Source organism: Macaca mulatta, chromosome 16, assembly GCF_049350105.2.
Source record: "Macaca mulatta isolate MMU2019108-1 chromosome 16, T2T-MMU8v2.0, whole genome shotgun sequence".
Taxonomy (NCBI): Eukaryota; Metazoa; Chordata; class Mammalia; order Primates; family Cercopithecidae; genus Macaca; species Macaca mulatta.
The window spans coordinates 17,814,053-17,834,227 of record NC_133421.1 but is presented as its reverse complement, the minus strand read 5'-3'; the positions used below and the strand labels follow the sequence as shown (position 1 = coordinate 17,834,227).

The following is a 20,175-nucleotide window of genomic DNA, read 5'->3' as shown; positions in this document are numbered from 1 at the left end:
GCGGTGCCGTCATATTCATGAGGTGCCTCGTGTGCTTCAATAGCCACTGACTGATGGTACCGTGAACCTGCCTGGATTCTCACCTCTTCCCCTGCCCATCTCTCCTTCCCTCAGCAAACTGCTCAGCCTACAGCGGCCCGAACTCTGCCTCTAAGCTTCCCAAGGGAAGGGACCATGACTTGTATTCATGTTTATATCCCTAAAACTCAGCCCTATGTTTGGCACATACTGTGTGCTTAGTCCAGATCACTTAAATATACAATGATTTCATTATCTCGGAGCCCCGCTCTGGTGGTGTGGGTCCCTGGGGACCCCTCCAGATGCCTTTCTCCAGCCACGGCTGTGCAGGCACCCAGAAGCCTCAGGCTGGTTCCAGCTCACAGCCCCTCGCCTCAGGCCCACACTGCTCCTCCTGCTGTCTGCCCCAGGACTTGCCATTGCTCTGGGGTCCCCAAGCGGGCTCAACTCGGAAAGATTAGAGAGCTAACAGCCTATGGAGATAAGTACTTCCTTCTTTATCTTCCTGGGAAGATGGACATTTGTAAGATGATTTTCTTACATCTTTCAGACAGTCTCGTGGGATCACAACAGCCAGTGCCCCTAAGTAGGGCCACATCAATAGAGCATCCCTGCTTCCCTGCCTTCTCCATCTGTCAGTGGCTTCTGCTCCTGGGGTCGCAGTCCCCAGTAAAGTACACACTAAGCTGAGGCCTTCTTCCTAGGGGAACTGAGACTTGAATACATTCAGAGCCCTTTAAGAAGTTCTCTCACAGACTTATTTTTGTTTTCAAAATTCAATTCCTCTAAATATATTTCTGTTCCTCTTTCGTCTGAGTCTCATTCTTTTTGACTGAGAAGTCAGAAGCAAAATTAAAGTTTAGTGACTAGGGTTTTTTTGTCCTGTTATACGTTGACATTCCTTACTGTGGGTGTATCTGTGCTTTCTTTGCTGTTACTCTGAACATGCCCAAAAAAACTCTTGTGTTATCTTTAGCATTTTTCATAAGCCACAATTCAGGAAGTTAGAGAAATTGCTCCCTGGTGCAGAGCAACAGAACTGCCGACCTCTTTCCGCTCCAATTGCAGTGAAAGTGATATCTCTCTGCCTGAGCTGACGTTGGCCTTTAGGCTTCTCTAATTATTTCCTTAGGATAGATTTCCAGAAACACAGGGTCAAAGGGCACAGATATTCACATCTAGGCAAGTTGCCTTCTTCTTGAGATGCAACAATTTAAACTCATACCAGCAGTATATAACGGTGCCCCTTTCTCTGTGTCTTTCTCCAACACAGACATCTTGCTTTAATCTTGCATTTCTTTGATTCTTTCTGAGAAGCAGAAGGAATATATGTTGGCAGTTTGCATTTCTTCTTTTCTAAGTTGCCTGTTTTCTTTTTATTTATTTATTTATTTATTTATTTATTTATTTATTTAGACGAAGTCTCACTCTTGTTGCCTAGGCTGGAGTGCAGTGGTGCAGTCTCGGCTCACTGCAGCCCCCGCCTCCTGGGTTGAGGCTATTCTCCTGCCTCAGCCTTCCGAGTAGCTGGGATTACAGGTGCCTGCCACCACACCCGGCTAATTTTTGTATTTTTAGTAGAGACCGGGTTCTCCGTGTTGGCCAGGCTGGTCTCGAACTCCCGACCTCAGGTGATCCACCCACCTCGGCCTCCCAAAGTGCTGGGATTACAGGTGTGAGCCACTGCACCTGGCTAAACATTCTTTAATAGGTCTCTTTAATGTTTTAAGTAGTCCTCAGATTTTCTCTGTGAACCCTCTTGAAAGTTTTGCCTTTTATTCTCAGTTCTCTTTTGCTGGCTTCTTATCAGGAAACACCACCTAACTGATTTGGGATGTAAAGTGATGGAGGGCAAAGACCATCTCTGTATTCGAAGGTCTAGGTGCAAGGTACAACCTTACCAGATATTTCAGAGCTTGCCTTTTATCATTTCTGAGCTGAGAAGGCCAGGTGAGATAAACCCTTTGGACTGGAATTCTGATTTGAGATGTAAAGTGATGGAGTGCAAAGACCACAGGTCTCTGTATTCGAAGGTTTAGGTGCAAGGTACAACCTTACCAGATATTTCACAGCTTGCCTTTTATCATTTCTGAGCTGAGAAGGCCAGGTGAGATAAACCCTTTGGACTGGAATTCTGAAAGGAGAGCAATATGTCAACAAAGGAGGATTTGGCAACTGCCTGATGCAATCTCTAGTTATCTTCGTCCTGCACCAGCAGTATATGATGCTATCTCATCTAGCTCCATTCTTCAGATTCGTCATCTCTCCTTTACTTGGATAAAACCTGGCCGGAAACTTGGCTTCAGTCCTCCATATCCATCTGTTTTAGGCAGACTTAACTCAGCTTTACATCTTTGCAAACTTACCCACGCACATCAGTATCTGAGAAATTTCCATACTCTTTGATTAAAATTGCAATAAAAGTCACAAAGGACCTTGCTTAAAATGAAAGGAAGTTTCTAGGAACTCTAAGCTCAGTAACTTTACGACCATTCCCTGTACAGCTGCAAAGGTCTGGATTTGAAAAGTCACAGGCAGCAAGGGAAGTGCACTAGAATACCTGTCTTTTGTTGGAGCAAATCCATTGCCTGGTTCATGCCTATGTCACATAGGGAGGGAAATGCCAGACTTTTCTTTTTTAAAAAAAAAAGAGTTTCGCTCTTGTTGTCCAGGCTGGAGTGCAGTGGCACGATCTTAGCTCACTGCAACCTCCGCCTCCTGGGTTCAAGCGATTCTCCTGCCTCAGCCTCCCAAGTAACTGGGATTACAGGCGCCCACCACCACGCCTGGCTAATTTTGTATTTTAAGTAGAGATGGGGTTTCTCCTTGTTGGTCAGGCTGGTCTCAAACTCTTGACCTCAGGTGATCCGCCCACCTTGGCCTCCCAAAGTGCTGGGATTACAGGTGTGAGCCACCACACCCAGCCTTCTTTTTTTCTTTGTTTTTTTGGGGGGGTTTTGTTTGTTTGTTTGTTTGTTTTTTGAGACTCGCTTTGTTGCCCAGGCTGGAATGCAGTTGCTCACTGCAACATCCGCCTCCTGGGTTCAAGTGATTCTCCTGCCTTAGCCTCCAGAGTAGCTGGGACTACAGGCATGTGCTACTACACCCGGCTAATTATTGTATTTTTACTAGAGATGGGGTTTCAACATGTTAGCCAGGCAGGTCTCAAACTCTTGACCTCAAGTGATCCGCCCCCCACTCCCGGGCCTCCCAAAGTGCTGGGATTACAGGAGTGATCTGTCCTCTCCCCTCCCCTCCCCTCCTCTCCCCTTTCCTCCCCTCCCCTTCCCTTCCCTCTCTTTTGAGACAGGGTCTCATTCTGTTGCCCAGGCTGCAGTGCAGTGGTGTGATTACGGTTCACTGCAGTCTTGATCTCCCAGGCTCAAGTGATCCTTATACCTCAGCCTCCCAAGTAGCTAGGACTACAGGTGCATGCCACTGACCTGGCTAATTTTTATAATTTATTTTTTGTAGAGATGGGATCTCGTTATGTTGCCCAGGCTGGTCTTGAACTCCTGTGCTCAAGTGATCCTCCCATTTTGGCCTCCCAAAGTGCTGAGATGACAGGTGTGAGCCACCATACATGGCCCCCAGATATTCTTTAAGTGTAAAGCTTGACTGCTCTTTGAGGCTTGACTTATGCTTTCAAATTGGTTTTGAATTACATACAAGTAATTTCCAAGGAGGAGCGTCAGTTAACAAGATAAAATTGTGGTCTTTACCATATGTGCATTCTTTTATATTCTCAGTTGGCCCCATTAGTGCTTGTATAAGTCCACATGTACTAAGTAAATCTCTTTTAACCAGTTCTTTCCAACTGTGGAAAGAAGTAAATTATATGGGGCTGGGCGTGGTGGCTCGCGCCTGTAATCCCAGCACTTTGGGAGCCCAAGGTGGGCAAATCACTTGAGGTCGGAAGTTTGAGAACAGCCTGGCCAATATGGTGAAACCCCATTTTCATTAAAACTACAAAAATTAGTCGGGCGTGGTGGTGGGTGCCTGTAGTCCCAACTACTCAGGAGGCTGAAGAAGGAGAATTGCTTGAACCCAGGAGACAGAGGTTGCAGTGAGCTGAGATGGCACCACTGCACTATAGCCTGGGCAACAGAGCGAGACGCTGGCTCAAAAAAAAAAAAAAAAGAAGAAGAAGAAGAAGTAAATGATATGGATTTTTCAGAGAGCTTACAAGGATAAGAGAATAGGACTTGGCTGGATGCGGTGGCTCATGCCTGTAATCCCAGCACTTTGGGAGGCAGAGGAGGGTGTATCACCTGAGGTCAGGAGTTTGAGACCAGCTTGACCAACGTGGTGAAACCCCGTCTCTACAAAAGCACAAAAATTAGCCAGGCATGATGGCGGGTGCTCCATCTCAAAAAAAAAAAAAAGAAGGAAAAGGAAAAAAGAAAATAAGGCTGAGGCAGGAGGATCGCTTGATACCAGGAGTTAAAGACTAGCTGGGCAACATAGCAAGACCCCATGGCTATAAAATTTAAAAAGGATTAAAAAGCAGACAATATTAAAATACCTTAGATTTTTCAAAGTAATGGAGCTCTTTTTTTTTTTTTTTTTTGAAATGGAGCCTTGCTCTGTCACCCAGACTGGAGTACAGTGACATGATCTTGGCTCACTGCAACCTCCACCTCCCAGGTTCAAGCGATTTTCCTGCCTCAGCCTCCCGAGTAGCTGGGATTACAGGCGTGCACCACCATATCTAGCTAATTTTTTGACTTTTAGTAGAGACGTGTTTCACCGTGTTGGCCAGGCTGGTCTCGAATTCCTGATGTCAGGTGATCCACCCACCTCAGCCTCCCAAAGTGCTGGGATTACAGGCACGAGCCAATATCTCGGGCTGGAATGGAGCTCTTGATATAAATTGTACTTATTAGTTTTTCCTTTCAGCCTATAAAATGTACAAATCTCTCTCTTTTTTTAAAAAAAAAAAAAAGCAGTCCTTTGATGCTGTACCCCTTGCAAGTTAACACACTTTCCATCTACTCTTCATAGCAGAGTTCTTACAAGAGAGATCCACACATGTGCTTTTCATTTCACCATTGACTCAGAAGTTACATTTATGATTTTATCACAAAGAAGTATTGAGAGAGGCGTACAGAGAGTTATGGATAAGGATGCTCATTACAACCTTTTTACAATACTAAAAAACTGGATACAACCTAAATAACTGATGATAGGGAAGCTTTAAAAAATTATGGCATCTGTAAATGAGAATTTGGCTGTGCTGCAAATAGCAGATGACCCACAGTAACTGAGGTAGGAGGAGGGGTACTGTCCGGGACCGTGTGATGGCTCACTCCCCAGAGTCCTTGCAGGTTTTCTCCTTTTTCATTACTCTGCTGTGTCTGACTTCATACCTAAGATTACTTCACAGACCAAGAGGGCTTCTCCTGTTCTAGTTATCAGGAAGAGGGACGAGACAAAGAAAACTGGGGCAAATGGCATTCACCAACTGTCTCTTAAGGAAGCATCCAAAAACTGACTTACAACATGTTTATCTAGGGTAGAATTGTTACTCTATTATAGAAGACAGAAACAATACTTGGACCTAGGCCTTGAGCTGATTAGGATTGAACTTTAGGCAAATAACAACTCAGATAGTTGGTCTAAAAGGAGTTTTTTCTACATTTATCTGTTTGAAATTTCCCAGCATTAAATTTTATATTTTCCTATATCGAGGGGAAGGGGTTCTATTAGGATATTTTGCCCTTTTGCCCAGTGTGTACACTTTTTACCCCTAATCTGTTTTATAAAATTGCAATCTTTCAGCCGGGCGCAGTGGCTCATGCCTGTAATGCCAGCACTTTGGGAGGCCGAGGCGGGCGGATCGCGAGGTCAGGAGATCGAGACCATCCTGGCTAACACAGTGAAACCCCATCTCTACTAAAAATACAAAAACAAAATTAGCCGGGCATGGTGGCGGGCACCTGTAGTCCCAGCTACTCGGGAGGCTGAGGCAGGAGAATGGCGTGAACCCGGGAGGCAGAGGTTGCAGTGAGCCGAGATCACACCACTGCACTTCAGCCTGGGCGACAGAGGCAGACTCCATCTCAAAAAAAAAAAAAGAAGAAAAAGAAAATTGCAATCTTTCAAACATCTTGCTTACATGCATCAGCCCCCAGTGGCTGGTATAATTGCCTTTGATTCATCCAAATACAGGGTACTTCTATCAAGCAACTGGTGCTTATTAAACCCCCAAACACTCTTCCTTGCATAGGGTAGAAGCACAATTACTCATTGTTTATTTACTTTAAAAACTTGTTCATTTACTTGAGTTGTGCCATGTACCACCTAAGAAATAGAAGAATAAGGAACAGGCCTAGTCTTATATTTTAACTTTAGCTGAAGAGACACACAAAACAACAGAAAATAATAGAATACTATTCGAATCAGGTACGAAGTCGGGTAGTTTGAGCTATAGTTGGTAGAGGAGTTCAGTGAAGGTTTTTAAATACAAGAAAGGTGTGTAGTAAAGAATTTGGCCTTGCTTCTTGGTAAAGGAGGGAAACTGGGTTCTTTAGTGTGTTCTGACAGCCATGTGTCACTACACACTTGTTCATTTGTGTCTTCACCTTTCCTGATGCATTTTAAAGCATGTGTATAGTATGCAGTTTTGCCTAATAAAGTATTTCATAGAAAAAAAAATTTTTTTTTTAAAAGAATTTGGCCTTGCCCAATGAGAGATCTGGTCTCTGGCTTTTGGGAGGTTATCTGTGTCATACCTGATAGCCGTGTCTTTGCTCTGTGAGGGAAGCTCGTTTGGAGAAAGGCTCACAGGAACAGGTGTTGCTCCATGCTTTTCTTTCAGTTGGTCCACCTCCTGATAGTGGGTGAGGTCAATCATTTGCTTATGACACAGTCCTAAACTTACGAGTTGGAAGGACTCTCAGGCAGTCATCAGGTGCATCCCAGAATTATTTTATCTTTACTGATGATGCAGCTCCTGCCATGGTCACATGGAAAGCAGGGGAGCTAGAACTCGGGTTCTGTGTCATCCTACCCCATGTTCTCTCTGCCACATCACATTGCCTGCTGGTGACACTGGACCATTGTAATCATGGACAGTACTTTGTCCTTGAGCTTCTGGGGTGAAGTTGGCTATTAACCTTTGCCATGTCTCCCTTCGCTGGCCTTGAATCCTGATTGCCCTGTGGTGCCCCCATGTCCCCCACTACAGTGCTCCCTGCTGCCCTCTATAACCAAGCACATGGCGGGTTATTGCTTTTCCATAAAGTTGGAAAACTCTTAGACAGTGAGAGGCAGGTGGTCAGACTGCTGCTGTCCTTTGAAGGTTTAGGGTCAAGATTGAGCAGCAATTGAAAGTAAGTATCAATTGAACACTTGCTGTGAGTAAGACGTCGCCTCAATCTTACGCCTTTGCTCTTTTCCAATGGAAACTACAGTTTCCAGGCTCCCATGTCCATTGGCTTCTGGAGAGGTTTGACCAGTAGATGGCAATGATGGATGACTAGGAGGTAGCAGAGGGAAGAACAAGGTATTTCCCCCACCCTCCACCCTAAGTGGCATGTCCATCAGCAGGTTGGTATTTTCCCTGACATCAGGCTAGTTCTCCTGACATCTAGTTCCCACCACTGCTCCCCTTCCATGGCTCTGGTGTCCCATCTTAGAGGCGGTGGTGCCCTTCTGCTGTTGCCAGTCTCTGCGTTGTTTCACTGTTTGGCCTCTCAGCTCTTCCCATACAGTGAGTGGGTAAACAGATTTCTGTATTAAATTCCTTCTGAAATACCTGGTGGTCTCTATTTACTTGGCTAGACCTTGACTGATGAATGGCTCATGTAACATCGTCCATCAGGGGACTTATGATAGGTTGGAGAGTAAAGAATTAAATATATGTAGCCTGTAATCCCAGCACTTTGGGAGGCTGAGGTGGGTGGATCATCTGAGGTCAGGAGTTCTAGACCAGGCTGGCCAACATGGTGAAACCCTGTCTCTACTGAAAATACAAAAACTAACCGGGCATGGTGTTGCATGCCTGTAATCCCAGCTACTGATGGGCTGAGGCAGGAGAATCGCTTGAACCCAGGAGGCGGAGGTTGCAGTGAGCTGAGATCATGTCGCTGCACTCCAACCTGGGTGACAGAGCAAGACTCTGTCTCAAAAAAAAAAAAAAATATATATATATATATGTGTGTGTGTGTGTGTGTGTATATGTGTGTGTGTATATATATATGTAAAATACTAGTAAAATAAAATGTAGAGATTCCATACATGTACTAAAAATCACCGAGTTATTAGCTGGGCTTGGTGGCTGACACCTGTAATCTCAGCTACTTGGGAGGCTGAGATGGGAGGATCACTTTAGCCTGGAGGTCAAGGCTCCAGTGAGCTGTGCTTGTACCACCGCATTCTAGCCTGGGTGACAGAGCAAGTATCTGTCTCAAAAAAATAAAATATCAGCCAGGCGTGGTGGCTCACGCCTGTAATCCCAGCACTTTGGGACGCCAAGGTGGGTGGATCACAAGGTCAGGAGTTTGAGACTGGCCTGGCCAATATGGTGAAACCCTGTCTCTACTAAAAATACAAAATTAGCCGGGCATGGTGGCGCACGCCTGTAATCCCAGCTACTTGGGAGGCTGAGGCAAGAGAATCACTTGAACCCGGGAGGCAGAGGTTACAGTGAACCAAGATGGTGACATTGCACTCCAGCCTAGGCAACAAGAGTAAAACTCTGTCTCAAAAATAAATAAATAAAATAAAATATTTAGGAGAAAATAAATGAAAAATGAAAAATGAGTAGATTAGTGATCTCCAAACATTTTTATCACACTCCCCTAATGGCAAGAAACAACATTTGAGCTTGCACCTCCATATTTATGTACTTATTTACTCAAATTATATACACGTTAACCCCGTTCGTATATGATGCCTTATAAAATAGCTACAAAATATAGATTTAAACAGAAAAACAGGTAAATAGAAGTCCTGGTGATTCATTGCTTTACCTCAGTGAGTCATCTTACACATCTCCTGTGGTGCCTACCCCACTTTGAAATCATCAACTGCAATAGAAGTGGCCGTCAAAGAGCTCTGCAAGGGACTGCAAGAAAGAAGGACTGGGGGCTGGGCGCGGTGGCTCACACCTGTAATCCCAACACTTTGGAAGACCGAGGTGGGTGGATTACAAGGTCAGGAGTTTGAGACCAGCCTGTCCAATATGGTGAAACCCTGTCTCTACTAAAAATACAAAAATTAGCTGGGCATGGTGGCAGGTGTCTGTAGTCCCAGCTACTGGGGAGGCTGAGGCAGGAGAATAACTTGAACCTAGGAGGCAGATGTTGCAGTGAGCTGAGATTGCCCCACTGCACTCCAGCCTGGGCTACAGAGTGAGACTCCGTCCCAAAAAAAAAAAAAAAAAAAAAAAAAGGACTGGGGAGTTCTTTCTTTTTTTTTTTTAAGGGGGGTTTAAATTAGGCTAATGCAGCAATAACAGCCACGATTTTGATGTTTACACATTTCTTTACAGTTCTTGGAGTCTCGCTCCATGGCCCAGGCTGGAGTGCAGTGGTGCAGTCTCAGCTTACTGCAAGCTCCGCCTCCCAGGTTCATGCCATTATGCTGCCTCAACCTCCTGAGTAGCTGGGACTACAGGCACCCGCCACCACGCCCAGCTAATTTGTTTTGCATTTTTAGTAGAGACGGGGTTTCACTGTATTAGCCAGGATGGTCTCGATCTCCTGACCTTGTGATCCACCCGCCTCAGCCTCCCAAAGTGCTGGCATTACAGACAGTTCTTAAATGCTTTCTGACCTGTGTTATCTCATTGACCCCTTCAAATAATGAGAAAGGAAGTGAATCAAAATAGGATATAGATTGGGGAAAACTTGAATGCCTGACCAGAGGAGTTTGGACTTAATCATAAAAGTGATGATGCGTTATCAGATGTGTCACATCACAGAGCAGATATTTACAGTTCAAAGTCCCTCCCTAAATGATTGGCCTCACCCACAATGACTGGGTGGAGCCACCGAAAGAAAGGCATGGAGCAACACTTGTTCCTGCATCGCCCCTCAAAAAAGCAGATCCCAGTTCTCTGAAGATAAATGAAAGGCAGCCATGAACTTCCCCCTCTTTGAGGTTTATCTTTCAGCACATTAGAATCTCAGAACAACAGAGAATTAGTAGGCTTAGCCAACTATCCTCCTATCCTTTCTCTCGTGTGCTAACGTTCCATATACTATTACTGGTGTATTCTCTCTCCAAAATGATGCCTTGGTACATTTATGTGGACCTCTCAGCCGGGAGTATGTATGTAGCTGTTGTCACTCCAAGACATTTTCTCTGTGCCCTGTGTCTATTTCTCCTTCAGCTGCCTGAGCTCAGGGGGTTATGTTTTACACATCATATTCAGCTCCATATCCAGGAAGAAAAACTGGACTTTGTCCTGATCCCACTTTATCCCTTTCTCCCAATCCTGTCCCCCACCTGCTGAGCTGCCCGTCCTGCTCACTGCAGGAGCACTATGAGAACCACCTGGAGTGGCCGACGGGATAGGGCTTTGAAAAGTACAAAGCTGCCCTCTGCAGTAAACACCCTAAAGAAGAGGTCCTCAACCCCCAGGCTTCAGACCAGTACACGTCCCTGGCCTGTTAGGAACCAGGCAGCACAGCAGGAGGTGAGTGGCAGGCAAGCAAGCATTACTGCCCCAACTCTGCCTCCTGTCAGATCAGTGGTGGAATTAGATTCTCATAGGAGCGCAAACGCTATTTTGAACTCCACATGCGAGGGATCTAGGTTGCACACCCCTATGAGAATCTAATGCCTCCCACCCCTGTCCGTGGAAAAAGTATCTTCCATGAAACTGGTCCCTGGTGCCAAAAAGGTTGGGGACCACTGCCATAAGTGGTTGGTAAATGAACCAGCTGAAGCAAAGGAAATAATGACACTATTTATTGCTGAGGCTCATGTCATTTTTGTGCTGAAAAACCTCCTGTGACTCTCCTTTGCCCAAAGTTCGAAAGGGGGCCAGTTAATGACCTTTGTCCATAGGGAAGTGATAACAACCTGCCTGGTAGGGAGCAGAGCCCATGTCCTCTCAGCAGCATTATGGGTGTTGCTGTAGGACCTGACCAAAAGAGAGATAGGTATCAGTTTATAAGATTATTAATAATATTTTCAGGCCGGGCGCGGTGGCTCACGCCTGTAATCCCAGCACTTTGGGAGGCTGAGGCGGGCGGATCACAAGGTCAGGAGATCGAGACCACGGTGAAACCCCGTCTCTACTAAAAATACAAAAAATTAGCCGGGCGCGGTTGTGGGCGCCTGTAGTCCCAGCTACTCGGGAGGCTGAGGCAGGAGAATGGCGTGAACCCAGGAGGCGGAGCTTGCAGTGAGCCGAGATCGCACCACTGCACTCCAGCCTGGGCGACAGAGCAAGACTCCGTCTCAAAAAAAAACAAAAAAAAACAAAAAACAAATAATATTTTCAAAAAAGGGGGCCAAAGTAGGCCTTGGTCTCATATCAGGTGACACCATAGATCAAAGCACAAAAAAGAGACAGGAAGGATTTCAGCAGGTTGGAGAAGGAGATAGATAGGCCTGTGGTGTGGCCAGGTGGAGACACAGATAAGTTGCAGTTTATTCTGGTAAAGACTTTTGTACCTAACATGCAGCAAGCCCCAGTCCTGATGGAGGGGGGATGTAGCCAGCTCCCTACTGCTAAAGCATTTTGGCTTTGCAGGCAAAACCTGCATTCAAAATCTAACTCTAACAGTCTTGCAAACAAGCTACTTAACTTCATTGATAAAGGCTCTGTCAAAGGCCAGGCATGATGGTTCACACCTCTAATCCCAGCACTTTGGGAGGCTGAGGCAGGCAGATCACCTGAGGTCAGGAGTTCAAGACTAGTCTAGCCAACATGGTGAAACTTCATCCCTACTAAAAATACAAAAAAGTAGCTGGGTGTGGTGACGGGCACCTGTAATCCCAGCTACTTGGGAGGCTGAGTAGGAGAACTGTTGGAACCCAGGAGGTGGAGGTTACAGTGAGCTAAGATCACGCCACTACATTGCAGCCTGGGCAACAGAGCAAGACTCAGTCTCAGGGAAAAAAAAAAAAAATTAGCCAGGGGTGGTGGTATATGCCTGTAATCCCAGCTACTCGGGAGACTGAGGTGGGAGAATTGCTTGAACCCAGGAGGCGGAGGTTGCAGTGAGCCACTGTACTCCAGCCTAGGTGACGGAGCAGTAATTCTAGCACTTTGGGAGGCCGAGGTTGGGCCGATCACCTGAGATCAGGAGTTCGAGACCAGGCTGGCCAACATGGTGAAACCCCATCTCTACTAAAAATACAAAAATTAGCCAGGCGTGGTGGTGGGTGCCTGCAATCCCAGCTACTCAGGAGGCTGAGGCAGGAGAATCGCTTGAACCCAGGAGGCAAAGACTGTAGTGAACCGAGATCTCACCACTGTACTCCAGCCTGGGTGACAGAGGGAGACTCCATCTCAAAAAAAAAAAACTCCATCAAAAGGTGTTCATGAGGTTAATGAAATAACATATCTTTGTACTTTTTATTAAAGTACTGTTACTATTATTCTCATAAAGTGCATATCATCATGCCTTGTGCTCAAGTTCATTTTTAACACATTTGTCTCCCCAACTTGTAAACAGAGCCTTATCTCGTTGATATTGTTTCTTCCCCTCAGCAATAAGCATAAAGCTCCAAAAGTGTGTTGTGTGGAATTGTGCATTAATTTCTAGTTGTCTCATGTTTGTGAATTTCACCTTAACTGAAATCTGAGGAAGCTTAAGGGCAGGGACCCCTTACCCCCAATGTAATTATCACAAAACCGGGCATGCACCTACTTACTGGAGCTTAGGGAGAAGGTTGCGCCTGATTAGAAAAGGTGTTCAAGTTGTGCTTCTCCCTTGTAGGGATTTCCCAGATGACCCAGGTGTGCAGTGGGACACAGAGCATGTGGCCAGCGTCCTCCTCCAGCACATAGAAGTGAATGGCATCAATCTGGTAAGGGGACAGCTCCCTGAATGGAAAGCCTGAGGTCTTGGTCCCATTCACACCAGGTGGTTTCTGTAATTTTTCCTGTGGCTGCCCTCCCACTTCCAGTCCTTCTCCAGGGCCACTCTCTAAGGAGGCCAGAACTTCCAATGCTCACTGTTAAACCTACTGAGGAACAAACATGCCTTTTGATATCTTTACTATCTTTTGTGAGACTGAATAACTAAATTATCAATGCTCAGATAGAGGCAGAAGTTTTTTCTAAACTGTGCCCTCCTTAACACCCTCAAGCCCCTGCATTTGTCCTGACACCTAAAAACTCAGGTCTCCCATAGCCTGCCCAATGATTCTCATTTATACAGAACTTCACCTCACTGTTTACCAAGCATTTTCACAGAATATCATCTTAACTTTAAAAGTAAACTTTGTGGCTGGATGCGGTGGCTCATGCCTGTAATCCCAGCACATTGGTAGGCCGAGTTGGACAGATCACCTAAGTCGGGAGTTCCAGACCAGCCTGGCCAGCATGGTGAAACCCCGTCTCTATTAAAAATACAAAAATTAGCCGGGTGTGGTTGTGTGTGCCTGTATCGCAGCTACTTGGGAGGCTGAGGCTCGAGAATCACTTGAACTTGGGAGGCAGAGGTTGCAGTGCGCAAAGATTCTGTTACTGCACTCCATCCTGGGCGGCAGAGCAAGACTCTGTCTCAGAAATTTAAAAAAAAAAGTAGGGCCGGGCGCGGTGGCTCAAGCCTGTAATCCCAGCACTTTGGGAGGCCGAGACGGGCGGATCACGAGGTCAGGAGATCAAGACCATCCTGGCTAACACAGTGAAACCCCGTGTCTACTAAAAATAATACAAAAAACTAGCCGGGCGAGGTGGCGGCGCCTGTAGTCCCAGCTACTCGGGAGGCTGAGGCAGGAGAATGGCGTAAACCCAGGAAGCGGAGCTTGCAGTGAGCTGAGATCCGGCCACTGCACTCCAGCCTGGGTGACAGAGCGAGACTCCGTCTCAAAAAAAACCAAAAACCAAAAAACAAAAAACAAAAATTAGCCTGGCGTGGTGGAACTCATCTGTAGTTCCAGCTACTCGGGAGGCTGAGGCAGGAGAATCACTTGAACCCAGGAGGCGGAGGTTGCAGTGAGCCAAGATCCCGCCACTGCACTCCAGCCTGGGCGATAGAGGGAGACTCCATTTCAGGAAAAAAAAGGAAAAAAAGAAAAAAAAAATTTACCTGGACATGATGGTATGTGCCTATAGTCCTAGCTACTTGGGAGGCTGAGGCAGCCACTGCACTCCAGCTTGGGCAACAGAGGGACAACCTGTGCCTAAAAAAAAAAAAAAGCCTCATATGTTTCTCTGCCAGCAGGATTCATGTTTAATGAGAACTTAATCAAAACTCAAGCCAAATGAGTGAGGCTTTAAATGTGGAATTTTAGGTATTATCTCATGAAGGATTACTATATATTTTTTGAGACAGTAAGCCTCCTTGGCAGCTTTAAAATTGACTATGGGCTAAGCAGTCCTGCTGATCCTAGAAGAGCTGAGACTGGTGTTGCTTGGCTTGTCCACCTTTGCAGTAAATACGAATCTCTGCTATTGCTCTAATTGCATGTAAAATTTTCTTCCTTAGTGGGTATAAATGCATTCTCATGGTTTTTTTAGAATGAAGAAATCAACGCTTAAAAATCCTAGCTTCACCACCACTTGCTTACCTTGGACAAGCTGCTTGGCCTCTGCAAAACCTGTTTCTTCAACGTAAACTGAGAATTTTACTTTTTTTTTTTGTATTTTTAGTAGAGATGGAGTTTCACCATGTTGGTCAGGCTGGTCTCAAACTCCTGACCTCGTGATCCACCCACCTCGGCCTCCCAAGTGCTGGGATTACAGGCGTGAGCCACCACACCCAGCCAATTTTTAATTTTTTTTTTTTTTTTTTTTTGAGATACAGTCTTGCTCTGTCGCCCAGGCTGGAGTGCAGTCGCACGATCTCCACTCACTGCAAGTTCCACCTCCTGGGATCACACCATTCTCCTGCCTCAGCCTCCCGAGTAGCTGGGACTACAGGCGCCTGCCACCACGCCCGGCTAATTTTTTGTATTTTTAATAGGGAAGGGGTTTCCCTATATTAGCCAGGATGGTCTCGATCTCCTGACCTCATGATCCACCCACCTTGGCCTCCCAAAGTGCTGGGATTACAGGCATCAGCCACCATGCCCGGCCTAAATTTTTTTTTTAGTTACAGGATCTTGCTATGTTGGCCAGGCTGGTCTCCATCTCTTGGGCTCAAGCTATCCTCCCTCACTGGCCTCCCAAAGCACTGGGAGGTGTGAGCCACTGCACCAGGTCCTGAGAGCAGATTTTCATTGATATATTGATTGAACTGTTTTTGTTTTCTAATGACAGAAATACAACTGAAATTTAGTACACAGAGGCCAAAACAGGCACTTAACTGACTCACCCTGAGTCACATAAAGGCTGAGCTACAGATGGGCCTCAGATACCCCGACCCTACCAGGACTCATCTCCATCTTGCTCTGCATGTTGGCTTTATTCCTTTTCCTGGCTGGAAAAATGGTCACTGGCAGCTTGCAGGCCCCACAATCTTGCTTACCCTTCCCAGAGGGTCTGAGCATGAAAGCAGTAGTGTTAGATCCATGGGCTTAGGAATAATGCCCAGCTGTGCTGACTGGGGCTTGCCTTGGTTCTCTTACTCCTCCTCTTCAGCCCACACAGTTGGAACTTCTCAGAGCCTCCACAGCCTAGATATGTAGACAGGGCTGAGGTTGGAAGTTGTCAGGGCCAGCCTGAAGTACCCCCTGGCACCTCATTTTCTATGCTAGTGGCTTCCCAGTCCCTAAATAATCTCTGTCCTCCCCTACTTCAATGCACGAGAACTACTGGTCTTCAAGTTGCTCCTGCTGTAGGATACTCTCATCTTTTTTTTTTCCTGTGAGACGGAGTTTCACTCTGTCTCCGTACTGGAGTGCAGTGGCGTGACCTCAGCTCACTGCAACCTCTGACTCCCCAGTTCAAGCGATTCTCCTGCCTCAGCCTCCCGAGTAGCTTGGACTACAGGTGTGCGCCACCATGCCCAGATAATTTTTGTTTTTTTGGTAGAGATGGGGTTTCACAGTCTCTCAAAGTGCTGGGATTACAGGCGTGAGCCACTGCGCCCAGCCTACTAACAAATTTCTTGTGACACACTTGCTATTAATAAGGAAACTCAAGTTTACAGTACAGTTGAGAATGATTTCTCTGGCCTGCACTTAGTGCCATAGTAGAAGTATAAGATCATGCTAACACCGTGGCCAGTGTAGCTATAACTGGCCATCATTCGAGCTGAGCATGGGTTTCCATTCAGCCCAGAAGTTTCAACTGCACACAAGAGATGGTGGAACAGCAACACAGAAGCACAGACAGAGGTGTGGAGCACAGACCAAGCCACGGGGAGAGAGTTTCTCACCTGGGCTGAACCAGGATGAGAGCATAAGCTCTCCATCATCATCCAAAGCAAAACTGACTCTGCAGCCATCAATGCAGGAAACTGGGTTCTGTCTGGCCTCAGCTCTATAGTACTGCAGGAACATCACAAAGACCACAAGGAATAGCAGACAGGACAGAGCTTTGAAAAGTACGAAGGTGGCTGGGTGTGGTGGCTCACGCCTATAATCCTAGCACTTTGGGAGGCTGAGGTGGGAGGATCACTTGAGGCCAGGAGTTTATGACCAGCCTGGGCAATATAGCAAGACTCCATCTCTATTTTTAAATAAAATGAAATAAAATAAATGTTAAAAAGAAAAGTACAAAGCTACCATCCTTGGAAAGCAGCCTAGAGGGGTAGTAATGTCTTCTCTGGGTGTCAAGCAGGCTAGGTCCTGGGCCTCAACCCCTCTACCTCAACTTTCATCCAATATTTATTGAGTACTCAATATGGGACATTCACTATCAGTGGTGAACTGGCAATACAACAGTGAGCCAGAAGCACTTAGTCCTTGCTCCCATAGAGCAGGATGTGTCAGTGCGGCACTATTGCACATTTGAGACTGGAGAATTTGTTGTGGGGGTTGGCTTTGTGAATTGAAGGATGTTTAGCTGCATCCCTGGCCACTACCCACTAGATGTCAGTAGCAATCCCCCTCCTCAGTTGTCACAATCGAAACGTCTCTAGGCTGCATGCAATGGCTCACACCTGTAATTCCAACACTTTCAGAGGCTCAGGCAGGGGGTAGATCGCTTGAGACCAGCCTGGACAACACAGTGAGACCCTGCCTTTACAAAAAAATTTAAAAATTAGCTAGGTGTGGTAGCACACACTTATAGTCCCAGCTACTCACAAGGCTGAGGCTGAGGTGGAAGAATCACTTGAGCCTGGGAGGTTGAGGCTGCAGTGAGCATGATCACGTCACTGCACTCCAGCCTAGGTGACAGAATGAGACCCTGTCTCAAAACAAAACAAAAAAAAACCAGCTGGGCGCAGTGGCTCACGCCTGTAATCCCAGCACTTAGGGAGGCCGAGGCAGGCGGATCACGACATCAGGAGATCAAGACCATCCTGGCTAATGCAGTGAAACCCCGTCTCTACTAAAAACACAAAAAATTAGCCGGGCATGGTAGCAGGCGCCTGTAGTCCCAGCTACTTGGGAGGCTGAAGCAGGAGAATTGCGTGAACCCGGGAGGCAGAGCTTGCAGTGAGCTGAGATCGTGCCACTGCACTACTCCAGCCTGGGCAACAGAGCAAGACTGTGACTCAAAAAAAAAAAACAAAAACCTCCAGAAGTTACCAAATGAGCCCGGGGCAAAACTACCCTAGGTGAGAACCAGTGTCTTAGAAACCAGAGCAGCCCCATAGTTACCTATTTATTGGGATCTGGGTAAGATTTTATTTGAACAAATACTTTTGCACTTCAGGAAAAAATAACAGTGGATGGAGTTTTGTAAAGAATGACAGGTGACATTGTCATGTACAAATTTGCAAAGTTCAGAGAGCTGAACATAATTTAGCTTAGCCCTACTTGCAACAGAAAGGGAGAAACTGCAAGGTACAGGATGAGAGAAAAAGCAAAGACTGGAGAATTTCAAAAGTGATGGAGCTGAATTTCATGGGACCCCAAATCCACTAACCAAGGGACTCCCCTCCAGCACCCTTCTGATATTCATCCAGCCAGTGTGCTAGCCAGCTCCATCTGATGGCAACAGACTGGGAGTTGAGTTATTCTAGGGTTTTCTGCTGTACAGTTTTCGTTTTTGTAGCAAGATGAGGTTCTTGTTCTTGTCGCCTAGGCTGGAATGCGTGGTGCTATCATAGCCCACTATAACATCAAACTCCTAGGCTCAAATGACCCTCCTGCCTCAACCTCCTGAGTAGCTGGGGCTACAGGTGCACGCCAGAATGCCCAGCTAATTTTGTTGTTGTTGTTGTTGTTGTTTTTGAGGCAGAGTCTTGCTCTGTCACCCAGGCTGGACTGCAGTGGCGCCATCTCGGCTCACTGCAATCTCTGCCTCCCGGATTCACGCCATTCTCCTGCCTCAGCCTCCCGAGTAGCTGGGACTACAGGCACCTGCCACCATGTCCGGCTAATTTTTTGTATTTTTAGTAGATACGGGGTTTCACCATGTTAGCCAGGATGGTCTCGATCTCCTGACCTCGTTATCCACCCGCCTCGGCCTCCCAACGTGCCGGGATTACAGGCGTGAGCCACCGGCGCCCAGCCTGTTGTTGTTTTTTGAGACAGAGTCTCACTCTGTCGCCAGGCTGGAGTGCAGTGGTGTGATCTCAGCTCACTACTAACCTCTGCCTCCCGGGTTCAAGTGAATCTCCTGCCTCAGCCTCCCGAGTAGCAGGGACTACAGAAGCACGCCATTGTGCCTGGCTAGTTTTTTTGTATTTTTAGTAGAGACGGGGTTTCACCAACCTGGCCAGGCTGATCTTGAACTCCTGACCTCATCTCCCACCCACCTCGGCCCTCCAAAGTGCCGGGATTACAGGTGTGAGCCACCGTGCCCGGCCTCGCTGTACAGTTTTTAAAGACTATCTTCACCTCAACCCAGCGAGGAAAGTAGAGCTGGCATTACTTTTCCTGATCTTATACATGAGGAAAACCAAGACATTCCGTGTTGAAATAACTTCCAGTACTAAAGTTTTCCGACTTACCCAAGGTGCTGTGATTAACTAGAGTTAGAGATAAAAGTAGACTTTGATCTCCCCCAACCACCACCCCACCACCCACCTTGTACTGCATGGAAGGGTGAGATCAGAACCATGTATCTGAGTTATATGTTTAGCTCTTTTTTTTTTTTTTTTTTTTTTTTTTGAGATGGAGTTTCCCTCTTGTTGGCCATGTTGCAGTGCAATGGCGCAATCTTGTCTCACTGCAACCTCTGACTCCCAGGTTCAAGTGATTCTCCTGCCTCAGCCTCCCGAGTAGCTGGGATTACAGGCATGCGCCACCAGGCCCAGCTAATTTTGTATTTTTAGTAGAGACGGGGTTTCTCCATGTTGGTCAGGCTCGTCTTGAACTCCCGACCTCAGGTGATCTGCCTGCCTCTGCCTCCCAAAGTGCTGGGATTACAGGTGTGAGCCACCGCACCCGGCCGGCTTTTGAACTATATCAACCCTGAAGGGGTGAGATTCTTAGAATGACAGTTCAGAGACGGCCAGGAGAGTAGGGGAGATGGAAACACATGCTACTAATAGTAAGGCTCAGCTTCGATTGCCCAGCCCTGGGAAAGCCTTTCTCTTCAGGGCACTTGATCCCACGGAAACTTGGCAGTTGGAGCTTTAAAAGGAAAGGGAGAGGGAAATGAAAGAGAGAGGGTTCTGTCAGGGAGCTGCTCGGTTTTAACAAAAGGGGCCATTCCCATGGCACAGGCACAACCCTTCTCTCTGTTATCAGGAGACCATGTTGAGATTACCCTGAATTCACCTAAAGTGATGCTGACTCTTCATGATGTTCCCAATGATTCCTGAATCTCATGATGCCCAGAAGCCGGTCTCCCCATGGCCATGGCACTCTCAGAGGATGTTTGGTGACTGGACCTTGTGTTCTGTGGTTGTTTCCACTGTCTCCACCTCTTAGATTTGGTCCTCTTGCTAGGCCATAGGGTGTGGGCCTGACCCAGTGCAGTAAAGTCCAGGGCACCTTGGCCTAGGTGCTAACTCCTTCAAAGTT

General features: G+C 46.7%; 1 protein-coding gene across 4 annotated transcripts in view; it reads left to right on the top strand.

The window, feature by feature from the left end:
• The window catches only part of PIGL (phosphatidylinositol glycan anchor biosynthesis class L), a 111,818-nt gene that overhangs the window by 68,757 nt on the left and 22,886 nt on the right, over positions 1-20,175 (top strand). For all 4 annotated transcript variants that reach the window (XM_015118715.3, XM_015118714.3, XM_077970459.1 and 1 more), the window contains one exon: positions 12,921-13,011. In XM_015118715.3, the coding sequence (XP_014974201.2) occupies positions 12,921-13,011 (91 nt within the window). The remainder of the gene's footprint in view (positions 1-12,920; positions 13,012-20,175) is intronic.